Source organism: Podarcis liolepis (assembly GCF_965112155.1).
Source record: "Podarcis liolepis genome assembly, chromosome: 18".
NCBI classification, from domain to species: Eukaryota; Metazoa; Chordata; class Lepidosauria; order Squamata; family Lacertidae; genus Podarcis; species Podarcis liolepis.
In genome coordinates this window covers 9,998,762-10,012,562 of record NC_139572.1, presented here as the reverse complement: position 1 = coordinate 10,012,562, position 13,801 = coordinate 9,998,762, and the positions used below count along the sequence as shown (strand labels likewise).

The window sequence follows — 13,801 nt, the reverse complement described above, 5'->3', positions numbered from 1 at the left end:
ACAAATGGCTTCAAGTGACATGAAAAGAGATTTTAAAAACTTTCTGACAGTAAGAGCTGTTCAACAGTGGAATGGGCTCCCTCGGGAGCTGGTAGACTCTCCTTCCTTGCAGGCCTTGAAGCAGATGTTGGGTGGCCACCTGCCGCCGATGATTTAGTTGAGATTCCTGCGTTGCAGGGGGGGGGGTCCCTTCCAACACTACAGTTCTCTGATTCTACAAAGGTGAAAACTGCATTTATCGCTCAGCTGACCTCTACCATGTGGTTCCAGGAGGGAACGCAGGCCTCTCTGGCTGTGAAACCTGGACGTCTCTTGCAAAAGAAACCAGACAACTTCAGAAAGGATAGAAGCACCACCACAAGGGTATACAGTGTATTAAAATACATACATTTTTTTTAATATAAAGACAAACTTCAAAGCCATTTTCTTTTTTTTCAATTACAAATCAGGGTGAAGTGCGGGGGGAGATCTGAAGTGGAGGTTAGAACAGAAAGATAAAACTTTTTTTTTTTTTTGCAGTGCAGAGAATCGGAAGGAATGGAAGGGGCTGAAATATATAGATAAAAGATTATTACATACATATATACACAACGCCAGAAGTAGTTCATATGGATCTATGGAAGAATGACAGGTCGAGATTTCATGGAGCAAAGTCTCAAAAACAAACAAACAAACAAACTCCAAGGTACATTGGATGAAAGACTGAAATTTAAATAGAATTCATTTTCATGGGCTAATGTATACAAATCAAGTTCCTAGTTGCTGGGAAAGAACATCCCATCTCTAAGAATATGGGTACTCCCTTCAATCCATTTACAAACGGATTCCTTTTATTTTACATTTTACAGATTTAATTCCTGAGCAACAGCAATTTCCATCACTGACTGAATACCCCCCCCCCCGCCCACACCCAAACTCCCTGTTTCGGCAAGGCAAAGCCTCAGTTCATTGTGGAGGGGGGAGGAACCAGATAATTCCTTAACCACCCCCCCCCAGGGCTGTTTCTGCAAAGCACGTTTCTCAAAAGGCTCAAAAAACGCAAAGCGCTGAAAGAAGGAGCTGGTCTACCCCACATTTCTCCTTCCTATTTTTTCTTTTCAATAGATCTCCATCCCATCAAGGCTAGAAAAGGGGGGGGGGGCTAAGGTGTTGTTTTTTAAGGTTCCAATGTGCATGTGGGTGAGGAAATCCAAAATTATGAAGGGCTGAGCAGCTGTCCAGCCAATACCTGCAGGGAGGAAGACCTGTTTTGAACCAGATTTGCAAAAACAGCCTCTTGCAACTGAGGCAAAAGATATTTTGCAAATGGGATGCTTGCTGTCGACTCCCCGGCACCCACCTTTCTTTCAGAGTACCGCAAATTCCTATGCTAGTTAAACACAGACAAGCAAGCCCGTTTCTATGGAAGTTCTTGTTGGATATTAAGATACCCGGCAAGGCTGATTTCAGACTTCACAGGAGATTGTGGCAGCCTGCTTAATGGACTGCATCTACTACAGTGTGTCTGTTAGACTGGTCAGAAAGTAGTTTTTACCCTGCGAAAGGTTACTCCCCCCCCCCCCGCGTGGGTCTGTTTCTGGGAGGGGTGGGGGGGAAGCACCGTTAGCACCCTACCCCAGAAGCCCCCCCGCCCTGCCCTGATTCTGAAGCAATTCTACAACTTTTAAAAACCAAGCGACTCCACTGGGTGCAAACAAATCGCACCACCGCTGTTGCAATGACCCGCACGCTTTCACAAAGAGTACGCGCACCATCTCAAACCAAACCCAATTTGCGAGGACACACCGTCCTTCGCAACCAATCCCAAAGTTTCTTCACCACTTTATCCAAGTTGCAAAGAAGGGGTTTGCGGGGGGGGGGGAGAGAGAGAGAAGCAGAAAAGCACAGGATCTGCGTGTGTTTCAGATTCTGCGAGGGTGTGCACTCCCCGCAAAAAAAAGGGTGCTGTCCATATTCATGCCACAGGCATCGCTCTGAAGATTTCAAAGCCAAGCACGCTAGACCTCTACGAGTTCTCATGCCCAGCGGTTTAGGAGAAAGGTTGTGTTTGGAAATGGAATGGAAGAGGTTAGCCGCGAAAATGAGGACATCGTCCTGTGGTCTGCACACTCTGTTTGCCATTGTGAGGCCCCTCCAAGATTGCTTTGGACTGCCGAGGGAGGGGCCCCAAAATGGCAGAGGCTGGTCTAGGATAACCTCAGATAAGGTGGAGCCCTGATGGCTTAGGGAAACTCAACACACACCCAAATAGCACCATATTCTGCACCAGAAACAGGGTCAAACTAATACTCTGCCCTCCTGAAAAATAAAGTTAGAAGACGAGTTCCCTCTACGCCCCCCCCCCCCCTTACACAACTTAACATAATCTCTGTGTGCTTGCGGACAAAGCAAAGCATCTTAAAGCAGGTTTTACTGCCAAAGAATAAAATAGAATACCCAGCCTTCCTCCTTTCCTTGTGGCCTGTTGTGGCCAGGTCGGCTGGGTGAAAGGAATGGGCCCCCACCCGGGGGGTGGGGTGGTAAAAAAGAACCCAGCTAAGCACCTTAGGGTTTTGTTTTGCATCTAGCACCAATGAAGGGAAGAAGCAGCAGCAGCAAATCCCACTCAGAAAAATAAATAAATTAAAACAAGGCAGGGGGGGTCCCAACAGCTCACTACAACAAGCTTCTCCCAAGACAAAGTGGTGTGGGTTTCGATTTCAATGCACGGCCCTGGGGGGTTGTCGACAGGGAAGCCCCTGAGATTCCATCTCTGTACCAGAAGCAGCAGGGCAAATATTACAATTGACCTTTGGGGGTGATCTTTCCGGAGGCGGGGCGTCCCGAATGGATCACCCAAGTGGATTTGTGTTTCGGCGTGGAGTTCTTGCAAACAAGACAGCACCAGCAAGAAACCTAGCTGAGTCCTCGAGGGGTCGGGTAAGGCAGGCTTCGGATGTGGACACAGGGCCTCCTGCCCCAAGTCTGAACCGCCTGGTTAGTTAAAAACAAGCAGCTTGGTTTTTGTATCTTAGGCCAGCTCTCCTGTGCTTTTATAAAATCAAAACCCTGGGCTGGTCCACTGCCCTATGGCCTGCTTGGCTCAACACTGCTATGGATAGGGGCCCATCCGGCATTTTAAAGACTATATTCCGAACGGAAGATCAACGCATGAAACACACACTTGCGACCTCAAGAGTACTGAAGATGAGAAGACGGGCTGAGGGGAGATGGAGGATTTTTTTTTAAGAGGGGGAGAGAAAGCGGTTGCTGGAGAGAGTTCCACTCAAGCGCAGCAAGTCATGCTTCCCGCGTAAGGTATGAGAAATTCGCACCCTATGAATTTAACACAGGGCGGAAGGTGAACAAGCAGAAATCTGTTTTAGTTTCAGACCTAGGAAAAGATTTGCAGCTGACTGGAGAAGACTTGTAAGAACTAGGCCTTCAAGTGGGATTTTTTTTTAAAAAAAGAAAAGCAAGCTAAGACTAAAGTCAAGGGAAGGGAAAGAAAGCACAAACTGTATCCACACTTTCCCCCAAAATGGAAATTTGCAGGCATTGTGGGCCTGCAGGGGAAAGATACCCGAGTGTGGAAGGAGGGCAAGAAAGAGAAGCTGCTGGAAACCTGGCCAGTGATGCGACAGAAGGCAGCGGAGATTTATCCAAGCAAGATAAAGGGTTTTGGCAGCCAGTCCACATTTATTAGAGGGTTATTTCCGTGCTGGTCCTGCGCAGCGGAAGGGGAAAAAGGGTTGCCAGAGTAATGAGCTGCATCCCCCCTGTTCCTTCTGGGGCGGGGGAACCGGAGCCAAAAGGAATTCATTTGGCTTGCAACGAGAGTTTTAAGAAACCTGGAAACGGGGAGGTTTCGGTTCTCTGCCGATGCTGAGCAGTCCAACAGGGGCAAGGAAAAATAAGCAGAATGGTGAAAAGTCTTTATGAGAAGTCAGCTGTTTGCTCCAAGACCTTAGCAAAGGGGAGAGAGAGAGCGCAAGATAGACAGATTCAGGGAAAAGCAGCAGCAAGAGACTATCTTATAAAAGCCACAAGGTGGATCTTGGAAGTAAGGAAGGCAAATGTGAGACTTTAGGGACCGCTGTGGTATTGAGGGGAGCAAGAATGATACCCTCTGCTGCGATCATCACAGACTTTCATATTCTCATACCCTTGCCATTTCCTCCCTGATTCTAGGCACACCTGAGGAAACAAAACTGCTATTTGTCTCCCGCTTCCAATTACACTATGGACACAACCTGATAAAAAAATTAGCAGAAAGCATACGAGTGTGTATGTGTTTTTAAACAGATATATCTCCCCCCCCCCCGCACATCTCACCATTCCCAGAAAGCTGTGTGCCTTTAAAAAAAACGTAAGAATTATTCCTATGCACTGATCACCCAAGTCACAATTTATTGTTATAAAAAAATCAGCAAAGCACCAGTGTTGTCAGGCGAGATACAAAAAAAGTTAAGTTTGATTGCAGTATGCACGTGTGTGTGTGTGTGTGTTTTTACCTCTGAGGCAGGGGTGTGAAATCACATTTTTAAAACACGACCCACTGAGAAACAACAAGGACAGAAGCAGTGAGCGGACATGTCTCTGACGGAACGTACAAAGCCGCGTGTCTTGATCAAGTATCAAAAATCTTGCCGCCGGCAACACACGAAAAGGATGACAGAACCCCAAGAAGCAAAGTTGGCAGCAGGCCCAGCGCAAAACTGGCCGGCCTGCTTTCTCAAGTTTTCCAGTGCAAGCAGCCTGGCCAACGCCACCAGTGGGATGCCTCTGCGTGGCCACTGCCTCCCAAAACAAATCATCCCTGGGGGAATATTCCAAGAGCGGGAGACGGACACAAACAGGAAGGGAAGAGCACCGGGCAAGGATGAGGAGCACCCTTGCTTCTTCCAAGGAACAAAGCAACGAGCCAGACAGCCGGGGACCCAATCTGCTGCCTCCGAGGAGAGGACAAACTGGGAGAGATCCTCACCGAGGGCAAGCCAGAGCCCCCAAAGATGGCATGATTAGAAAACTGTAAGCAATGGTTTTTTTGTTTTAAAGGAAACCTAGAAGACTACAAAGCCTGGACCCGGGCAAGAAAGGTGCCCAAGCCTGAGGCGGAGTCCCAAAATACAGGTGAAGCTGCCCTTGGCGTGAGAAAATGCCTGCCAGTGCTTGGCTGCCTGGGGGGAGCCATTCCGCCGGGAAGGGAGGGGTTGCTTTCATCGCCACCCACCCCAGAAGCCAGTGGGTCAGGGTCCCCACCCCACCCCAAACTCTGAACACGACCCTTTTGGATTTCACAGTTAAGGCAGAGGAATCCCCTTCCCCTCGCTTCGGAAACGCACCTGGGGGTGTCGGTTTCTGGGGCGGGAGAGGCTATGTTTTATCCCCCACGAGCACCATATCTGAATTCTGCTGGGAAGCCGGGAAGGGAGTGCGATGGCCACACCTTCAAATAAGCATTACATGACATCGGTGGTCAGATGGGGGGAGGCAGAAAGCCGGACGCCCATGCAACACGACTGCCTCCGTTCATCCCTGGCCCCTGCCCAACGCCAGCTACTGCCCAATGGCCAACTAAGGTTGCTTATAAGGGGCCAGCTCCGAGGAGGACAAGCCCTGGATTCCTCATTTCCCTGGCTTCGCTACAGAGCGGAAGAGACACGGACGATGACATGGACCAGACATCTGGTGGGAGCAGGTGGAATAAATTAAGAACAGTCAGACTCGCTCTATATATGAACGTGGCTTGGTATTGGTCACCCCCCCCAAACACGCAAACAACCAGGCCTCTGCGCCCCGCAAAAAAACACAAAAACGAAAGCACCACGGGGGAGCTCAGCCCAGAAGAGAGGCACACGTCTGTCGGGCATGGATAGCACCAAGGGAACTTTTTGGATGTGTCTCCGCTTGTGTTGGCCAGTCCTTTTGTTATTAGCAGTATTTCGTTTGTTAAAAGTCCTCTTCTTTCCCCCCCTCCCCCTCCCCCGGCGTGTTTTTTTTTTCCAGTTCCAAGACTTTGCGTGGAACGAACACACACACAAGAGCGGAGGGGGGTGCCTTTTGTGAAAACACGTGTTCTCAAACTTTAAAAAATATATAAATATCTAAACTATATCAACAATACAAATCGGAGGCCGTTGTCGCCTTCTGCAGTTTGAATATATCTAGAAAGAGAGAGATATACATATACATATACATATATATTATGTAATATAATATACATATATATATATATATATAGACACACACACACACATACACTTAAGATTTCACAGTAGCATTTTCTCCCGGCTTTTAGGCTTAGGACTCAAGGGTTCCATTCCGTTTGCCTGTCTCTTTCCTCATCTGGTTTTCCTGCGTGTGTCCAGTAGTAAAGAGAGATGGGGAGGAGGGGGAGTGGAGGAGCAGAAGCCCCTCTCTACAGCGGTTGAGGGCAGCACCTTCAAGTGGAAGTGGAGAGGCGTTGGTCCAGGCTGGCCTTGCATAGGTCACGTGGGGGGTTGAGGTAGAAGGTCCTTAGTTACCTGTGGGAACAGGGAAGGGGAGAGGAGAAGCACACTTTAAGCCAGCGGATTATGGACCGTTCATGAAACCAAGGAATCAAGGATGGCGCGGGCAGGGCTGGGGAGGTTCGACCCAGTGCGGCCCTCCAGAGCCACTACCTGGCCCTCAGAATTCTTACCTCGCTTGACCTGCAAGACAGAGCCAGTGTGGCACAGTGCTGTTTCCCAACTTGGGTCTCCGGCTGTTTTCGGACTACAAATCCCATCATCCCTGACCACTGGCCTTGCAAGCTAGGGATGATGGGAGTTGTAGTCCAAAAACAGCCGGAGGCCCAAGGTTGGGAAACACTGGGTTGGAGCGTCAGACTGGGCGTGGGAGAGCCCAGAGTTCAAATCCCCCTCTCGGCCACCACGGCATTCACTGGGTGAGCCTTGGGAGCAGCTCACGGACTTCTCTCAGCCTAACCCAGCGGTTCTCAACCTGTGGTCCCCCAGATGTTGTTGGACTACAACTCCCATCATCCCTGAGCTCTGGCCTTGCTAGCTAGGGGTGATGGGAGTTGTAGTTCAACAACATCCCAGAAAAAGAGGTGCCACGAACGCCTTCCTTGTTCTCTTATAATGGCAAGGATGCCCCCCCCCCCGAGAACTGCTGGAACAAGAGTTCTGGTGACTTCCAGCTGAAGAAAACGCCCTGGGAATAACCAGGTACACCACACCTTGAGCCCTTGGCAGGAAAAGGTGGGATATGGATACAAGAATGATGATAAGGAGTTTTATTTCTTTGTGGGCAAACAAGGCCTCTCTTCCTCGACCCTCAAAACTCGGGTTACAGTTATTGCAAGTCATCGCCAGTTATTAATTTTTCAGGTCCAGGCATGAAGACATCTGCCTGGTAATAACAATTTAGTCAGGAAGCTGCTTTGTGATGAGTGAAGCCACTGGTCCAACCAGCTCAGCAATGTCTACACTGGCTGGCAGCTGCAGCTCTCCAGAACAGGAGCCTCTCCCAGCCCTGTCCGGAGACGCCATTCTGCCTGTGAGGGCAGAAGCTGCACTGCTGACTCCCCCCCCCCCCCAAGGAAGGTAGTGAAAAGGGCCGTGAGATCAACCAGGAACAACAACAACATCATTTATATACTGCCCATCTGATCAGGTCACCCCAGCCACTCTGGGCAGCTTCCATCAAATCAAAGCACAGTAAATCAAACATTAAAAACCTCCCGATACAGGGCTGCCTGTCTTCCAAATGTTACCAAGAAGGCCCTCTGCCTGGTTCCCTGCAACCTCACTTCTCGCAGTAAGGGAACCGCCAGAAGGCCCTCGGAGCTGGACCTCAGTGTCTGGGCTGAGCGATGGGGGTGGAGACGCTCCTTCAGGTCTACTGGGCCGAGGCCGTTTAGGGCTTTAATGGTCAGCACCAACACTTTGAATTGTTCTTGGAAACGTACTGGGAGCCAATGTAGGTCTTGCAGGACCAGTGTTATATGGTACCAGTTACCAGTCTAGCTGCCACATTCTTTATTTTCCGAGTCACCCTCAAAGGTAGCCCCACGGAGAGCGCATGGCAGTAGCCCAAGCAGGGCATGCACCACTCTGGCAAGACAGGGCGCAGGCAGGGAGGGTTTCAGATGGAGCTGGCAGACATCTGCCCTGGACGCAGGATTGACCTGTGCCTCCATGGACAGCAGTGAGTCCAAGATGACCCCCAGGCTGTGCAGCTGGTCCTTCAGGGGCACAGTTACCCCATTCAGGACTAGGGATTCCCCCACACCTGCCTGACCCCTTTCTCCCAGATTCAACCTCAATCCATTAGCCGCCACCCACCCCACAACCACCTTGCAAGAGGACAAAGCTTACACACGGCCGCAAGGGCAGACATGTGGCTCCATGCCTCCGAAGAAGCTGCCTGCCCCACCCCACCCGCCCCTCCCGGCCAGCCTTACCTTACGGGGCACGAACACTTAAAGGGTCAAGCCGAGCCCATTACCGCGGCTTAACCCCGGGGAGGTGCGAAGCGTAAGGAGACTGCAGGCCGAGCGTGACCCACATAGCGGGCGCGGCGGAGGCAGCGGCGCTGGGCTGCGGGATCCCGGGCGCGGCCTGGGCTAGCGCCAAGCGGGGCAGAGGCGGGTGGTGGACAGTGAAGGAAGGGCGGGAGGATTTGTGCTGGAGAGAAGCTAGCTTAATAGACAAAGCGGAGTTAGCGGGGGAAGAGGACGACGGGGGCGGCAAGAAAGCCTCGGAGCCCGGAAGGGAGGAGAAGGCCTGCAGGAGGACGGAGTCGCTGCTGGAGGCGAGGAGGGGAGGGGGCGGAGGCAAGGAGACGTTGGGAGGCGGGGTGCGCCGGGAAGGGTGCGCCGGGGTTCGCGCGAGGTGCTGCGTCTCGCCGGACGGGGCCGGGGGCGAGTGGAACGATGGGGAGGCGGGAGCCACCTGCAGAGGGTTCAGGCTCAGAACGGCGGTGGCGCAGCTGGAGACAGCGCTGCTGCCAAAGTGGAGGGAGGAGGAAGAGGAGGAGAAAGACGGAAGGGAAGGCGAGGGAGCAGAGGAGGAGGAGGCAGAAGGCACCACATGGTTAAAAATACCTGCAAACAGGAGAAAGAAACAGACTCAGCAGGCGGAACTTCGGCACGGCTCACAGCGAGAGAAGCAAAAACAACAACGACAACGTGACGCAACACAACCGGGGGGAAAATAAACAGTTTTTTTTTTTAAAGCAAGCAAGCAAACTTAAAAAAGATCGCAGCAGCCGCAGCCTGACAGACAAATGCGCAGCATGGAGTAAATGAACGACAGCCGCAGCGGCAAGCGATGATCAGCGATGGTGTAGAAGCTGAGCGGGGGGGGGGGGTAGAGGCTTGCTCACTTACCTGTCTCCTTTCATGCGCCAGGGGGAAGGGACTTTGGCTGAACTCAGAGACCCAACAGCGCACCCATTTCTAAGGCCCTCTTTTTGGCGACAGCAAGCTAGTCTCAAGGAAGCTACTGCTGCTGCTGCAGCCACTCTGCCCCGGAAACACGACTTCTCCCAAAAAGAGAGGCTCTTAGGAGGAGACCTTCAGGCACGCATGTTTGTGGGGAACTGGTATGTTTCCTCCTTGGTTCCCCTTGCTGGCTGGGGGAAGACACCAGGCAACATTTGGGGAAGGCACCAGGTAGGCCAAGGATGGTCTGTGTATTCCCAGCCCGCCCCCTTCTTTGTGGAACACAGCTCAGCACAAGCGGAGTGGGGGATCTCCCAGAAAAGAGCGCTTGAAAACCTGGTTTCGACCTATAAAGCCTTAAACGGCTCAGGACCGCAATACCTCAAGGATCGCCTCTCTCCATGTCAACATACCCTAACCCAAGAGCCTCCAAGACCCTTCTTTGGGTGCCAGTCCCACGACAGGTCTAGAGGTTAGCAGCACGAGAACAGGGCCTTTTCTGCAGTGGCTCCCCGCTTGCGGAATGCTCTCCCCAGGGAGGTTTGCCTGGTGCCTTCATTAAATACTTTTAGGCACCGGGCAAAAACATTCCTCTTCAACCAGTCCTTGGGCTGATAAATACCCTGTAGCCTTTTAAATGTGTCTGTGGGAAGAGGAGTAGCGTTTTGCTGTTTTGCTTTAATTATTGACTGGTGTTTTGTCTTGTATTTTACTCTATGAACTGCCCTGGGGTGTCCTGATGAAGGGCAGTATATAACTTCAATAAAGACGCATAAAGAAATAAAACCCACCTAACTGTGGAGTGGGGTTGCAGAGAGGGTGTGAAAAAAGCTGTTCCTGCCCCCCCTTCTCAGCTGTGACCCCAGGGAAGGAAGAACCCCGAAGCTCCGCCTTACCTCCAACTGTTCCACCTGTCACCCCGGGGGAGAAGCTGCCCATCGTGTGAGAGTTGGTCAGTCGGGTGGCAGCCGACGAGACGTGAACCAGACTGGCGGCTGGCATGGAGCTGAACAGGGACTGCAGTACCGAAGAGTTCGTCACCATAGGGCCCAGGGGGAACTGCGAGCCAGTGGTTAGCGAGTTCAAGAACGGGTGGGCCACCATGGAGGAGGAGGAGGAGGTGGGCACAGAGGAAGGAGAGCCGCCCGTGGGGGCCACAGACAGGCCTTTGCCGTTGAGCAGGCCGCCAGGAGGGGTGGCGGTGGCGGCAGCGATGAAGAGGTTGTGGCCGTTCTTCAGCTCGATGGCCTCCCTTTCCCTGCCCTTCCCAGCCTTGCTGCCGTGTAGCACCGAGGACTTGTCCAAAGCGGCTCCCAGGCGAGCGCTCAGCTCGCCGGGGTCTTTGCCCTTGAGGCCACTGGGCCAGTTGGAGTCTTCCCCTTTGGCGAGGGCTCCCAGGCTCTCCAGCTGCCTTTTGCTCAAGAAGGGGTTCGTCTCGGAGACCCCGCCGCCCTCCTTGCTGCGCTGCGCCAAGAAGCTCAGGGGCGAGCTGCCCGCCAGCGCCGCGGCCACGTCTGCCGCGGCCTTGTGCGGGAGAGGAGCACCGTCAATAAAGCTATGTAAACCGAGGTCGGCCGGCAGCCCGCTGTTGTAAGCAAATCCATTCATGGTCTGGCCGAGTCCGTCGAGGGCGGCCGAGGCCCCGTGCTTCCTTGGGTGGGCCGAGACCTTGCTGTCGCCCCCCGAGCCGTCCTCGGAGGGCGGTCGGAAGGCGAAAAGGGAGTTCTGGCTCAGCGACGGGGCCTGCAGAGGACTGTCCACTGCTTTGGTCAGGTTGATGTCGGAAATGGGAGAGAAGGTCGACTTCCACTTGCTACTGTTCATGTTTTCGCTGGCCTGCTTCCTCCCGGCTAAGCTCATGCCTGGGATTTGGGGAGGCGGGGGAGGAATGTGTGTGAGAGAGAAACACACGAGGAGAAGGCGAGAGAGAGAGAGAGAGGCGGATGGGGCGAGGAAGGGGCAAAGAGACGCAGACAGACAAGTGGAGCAGGAATGAGAGAGGCAATAGGAGAAGAGACAGAGACGGATGGGGAGCAAAAGAGAGCACCGTCAGCACCAAATAGCAACCAAGGAAGAAGAAGAGGAGTTTGGATTTGATATCCCGCTTTATCACTACCCTAAGGAGTCTCAAAGCGGCTAACAATCTCCTTTCCCTTCCTCCCCCACAACAAACACTCTGTGAGGTGAGTGGGGCTGAGAGACTTCAGAGAAGTGTGACTGGCCCAAGGTCACCCAGCAGCTGCAGCTGGAGGAGCAGGGAATCAAACCCGGTTCACCAGACTATGAGACAACCGCTCTTAACCACTGCACCACACTGGCTCCCTGGAAGCAGAACCTCCCAACACTTTCGATATGCCTTGACATTCCTTCATTATATACAGAAGAAGCATCATTTTCAAGACCAGCCTGGTGAATCTAGAACGGCATTTGACAATCAAACATAGCTAATATTCTTTTTGTAGGTGAAGACAGCTTTTGTGCTCAGTTACCTAATCCGTATGGAACTGCACTTATTTTACATGCACCTGTTGTGAACACCCAGCACCACCCTAAGCAGGCAGCCCCAAACAGCTTTTCCCCCTGACCCACACCAGCGGCCTCCACACTTACTGTTCTCCATCGGCTTCTGTGGAGATTTGCTTTCCAGTGATATCGTCGCGATTTTTCTCTCAATTCTAGGAAGGGAGGAAGAAGAAAAGAAAAGCTGTTTACCGTAAGCCAGGGGCTCCCAAAAATCTCCCCACCCCATGGGTCACGAGAAAACTGCTTGCGGTTTTAGTAGACCGCTTACATTAGGGTTTCCCAAACTTGGGTCTCCAACTGTTTTGGGGCTACAACTCCCGTCATCCCTAGTGGTTAGGGAAACCCAGGCTTGCGTGATTCTTCTGCCTGTCCTGACAATTAAAATACCCTCTGCTAGATGTTTTTTTATTGTATTTTCAGAGGCATGACTGGCACTATACAGCTTTGGACAAATGCTGAAAATGCACCGCTGCAGCTCGGCCTTTAACACCTGAGCTCCGTATTTCTAGAACAGGCATAGGCAAACTCAGTCCTCCAGATGCTTTGGGACTACAACTCCCATCATCCCTAGCTAACAGAACCAATGGTCAGGGATGATGGGAATTGTAGTCTCAAAACATCTGGAGGGCTGAGTTTGCCTATGCCTGTCCTAGAACCTGCATCATTTCATAGAATCCTAGAATCCTAGGGTTGGAATAGACCACAAGGGCCATCAAGTCCAACCCCCTGCCAAGCAGGAAACACCATCAGAGCACTCCTGACATATGGTTGTCAAGCCTCTGCTTAAAGACCTCCAAAGAAGGAGACTCCACCACACTCCTTGGCAGCAAATTCCACTGTCAAACAGCTCTTACTGTCAGGACGTTCTTCCTAATGTTTAGGTGGAATCTTCTTTCTTGTAGTTTGGATCCATTGCTCCAAACTATTTCTGGGATCATAAGTTGTTCAAGATCAATTTTAACGTGTTTTGATTTATGTAACCCTCCCTGGAACTTTAGTGTGAAGAGTTGGGTAACAATCTATCACGACCACCACCATACTCATCATTATTTATTTATTATTTTTATTATTAATTCAATTTATACACCACCCTTTATCAAAAGATCCCAGGGTACTTTACAACATTAAAAACGCATTATAGAATGTAGTAAATGTGATAAATATCATTTATCAATGATAAAAACGTAACAGAAAGCATACTATACTGACGGACAGCCTAATAGTAAAATAGTCATGATAATAGCAGTCCTCTCCCCCACACTTTCATAGGCCACAGATTATTTAATAGGCATAGGCCTGGGTAAAGAGGAATGTTTTTGCCTGGCACCTAAAGGCATGTAGTGATGGCAACAGGCAAATCTCTCTGGGGAGAGCACCCCACAATTAGGGAGCCCCTGTAGAAAAGGCCTGTTCTCTTGTTGCCACCTTCCAAACCTCTCTGGGAGGGGACACACAGGGTCTGGATCAGTTCATACGGGGAGAAGCTTAAGGTATTGAGTTCCTGAAGCGTGCAAGTCTTTATTGTTATAAATTGTTATACTGGGAATTTTTTTATGTTTGACGTTGTATTATGTTTTCATATGTACTGGAAACCACCGAGAGTGGCTGGGGAAACCCAGGCCAGATAGGTGGGTATAAATATTATTATGATTATGATTAAACAAAAGCAGCAATTAAAGTAGAATTGAAAAATCAATATGCATTTTTAACAGGGACATGCTGTGGACCACCTGAACAGAGCTGGCAGATCGCCAGAGGTCGACAGCCTTTCATTTAGGCTGTTAAAAATCCCCGCCTGCCATGTAAGCCTTGAGGACAAAACGGGGGAAAGAAAAAGCCACCAACAAGGCAGGTCAGAGAGTCACT

General features: G+C 51.1%; 1 protein-coding gene across 6 annotated transcripts in view; it reads right to left on the bottom strand.

The window, feature by feature from the left end:
• Nucleotides 1-344: 344 nt before the first annotated feature.
• The window catches only part of DOT1L (DOT1 like histone lysine methyltransferase), a 73,628-nt gene continuing 60,171 nt past the window's right edge, over nucleotides 345-13,801 (bottom strand). For 3 of the 6 annotated variants that reach the window (XM_083483595.1, XM_083483596.1, XM_083483597.1), the window contains 4 exons: nucleotides 12,023-12,087; nucleotides 10,309-11,274; nucleotides 8,432-9,073; nucleotides 345-6,506 (listed from right to left, as the gene is read on the bottom strand). In XM_083483595.1, the coding sequence (XP_083339721.1) occupies nucleotides 8,472-9,073; nucleotides 10,309-11,274; nucleotides 12,023-12,087 (1,633 nt within the window). In that variant the 3' untranslated portion in view covers nucleotides 345-6,506; nucleotides 8,432-8,471. The remainder of the gene's footprint in view (nucleotides 6,507-8,431; nucleotides 9,074-10,308; nucleotides 11,275-12,022; nucleotides 12,088-13,801) is intronic. The other 3 variants (XM_083483598.1, XM_083483599.1, XM_083483600.1) reach the window with 2 other exon arrangements.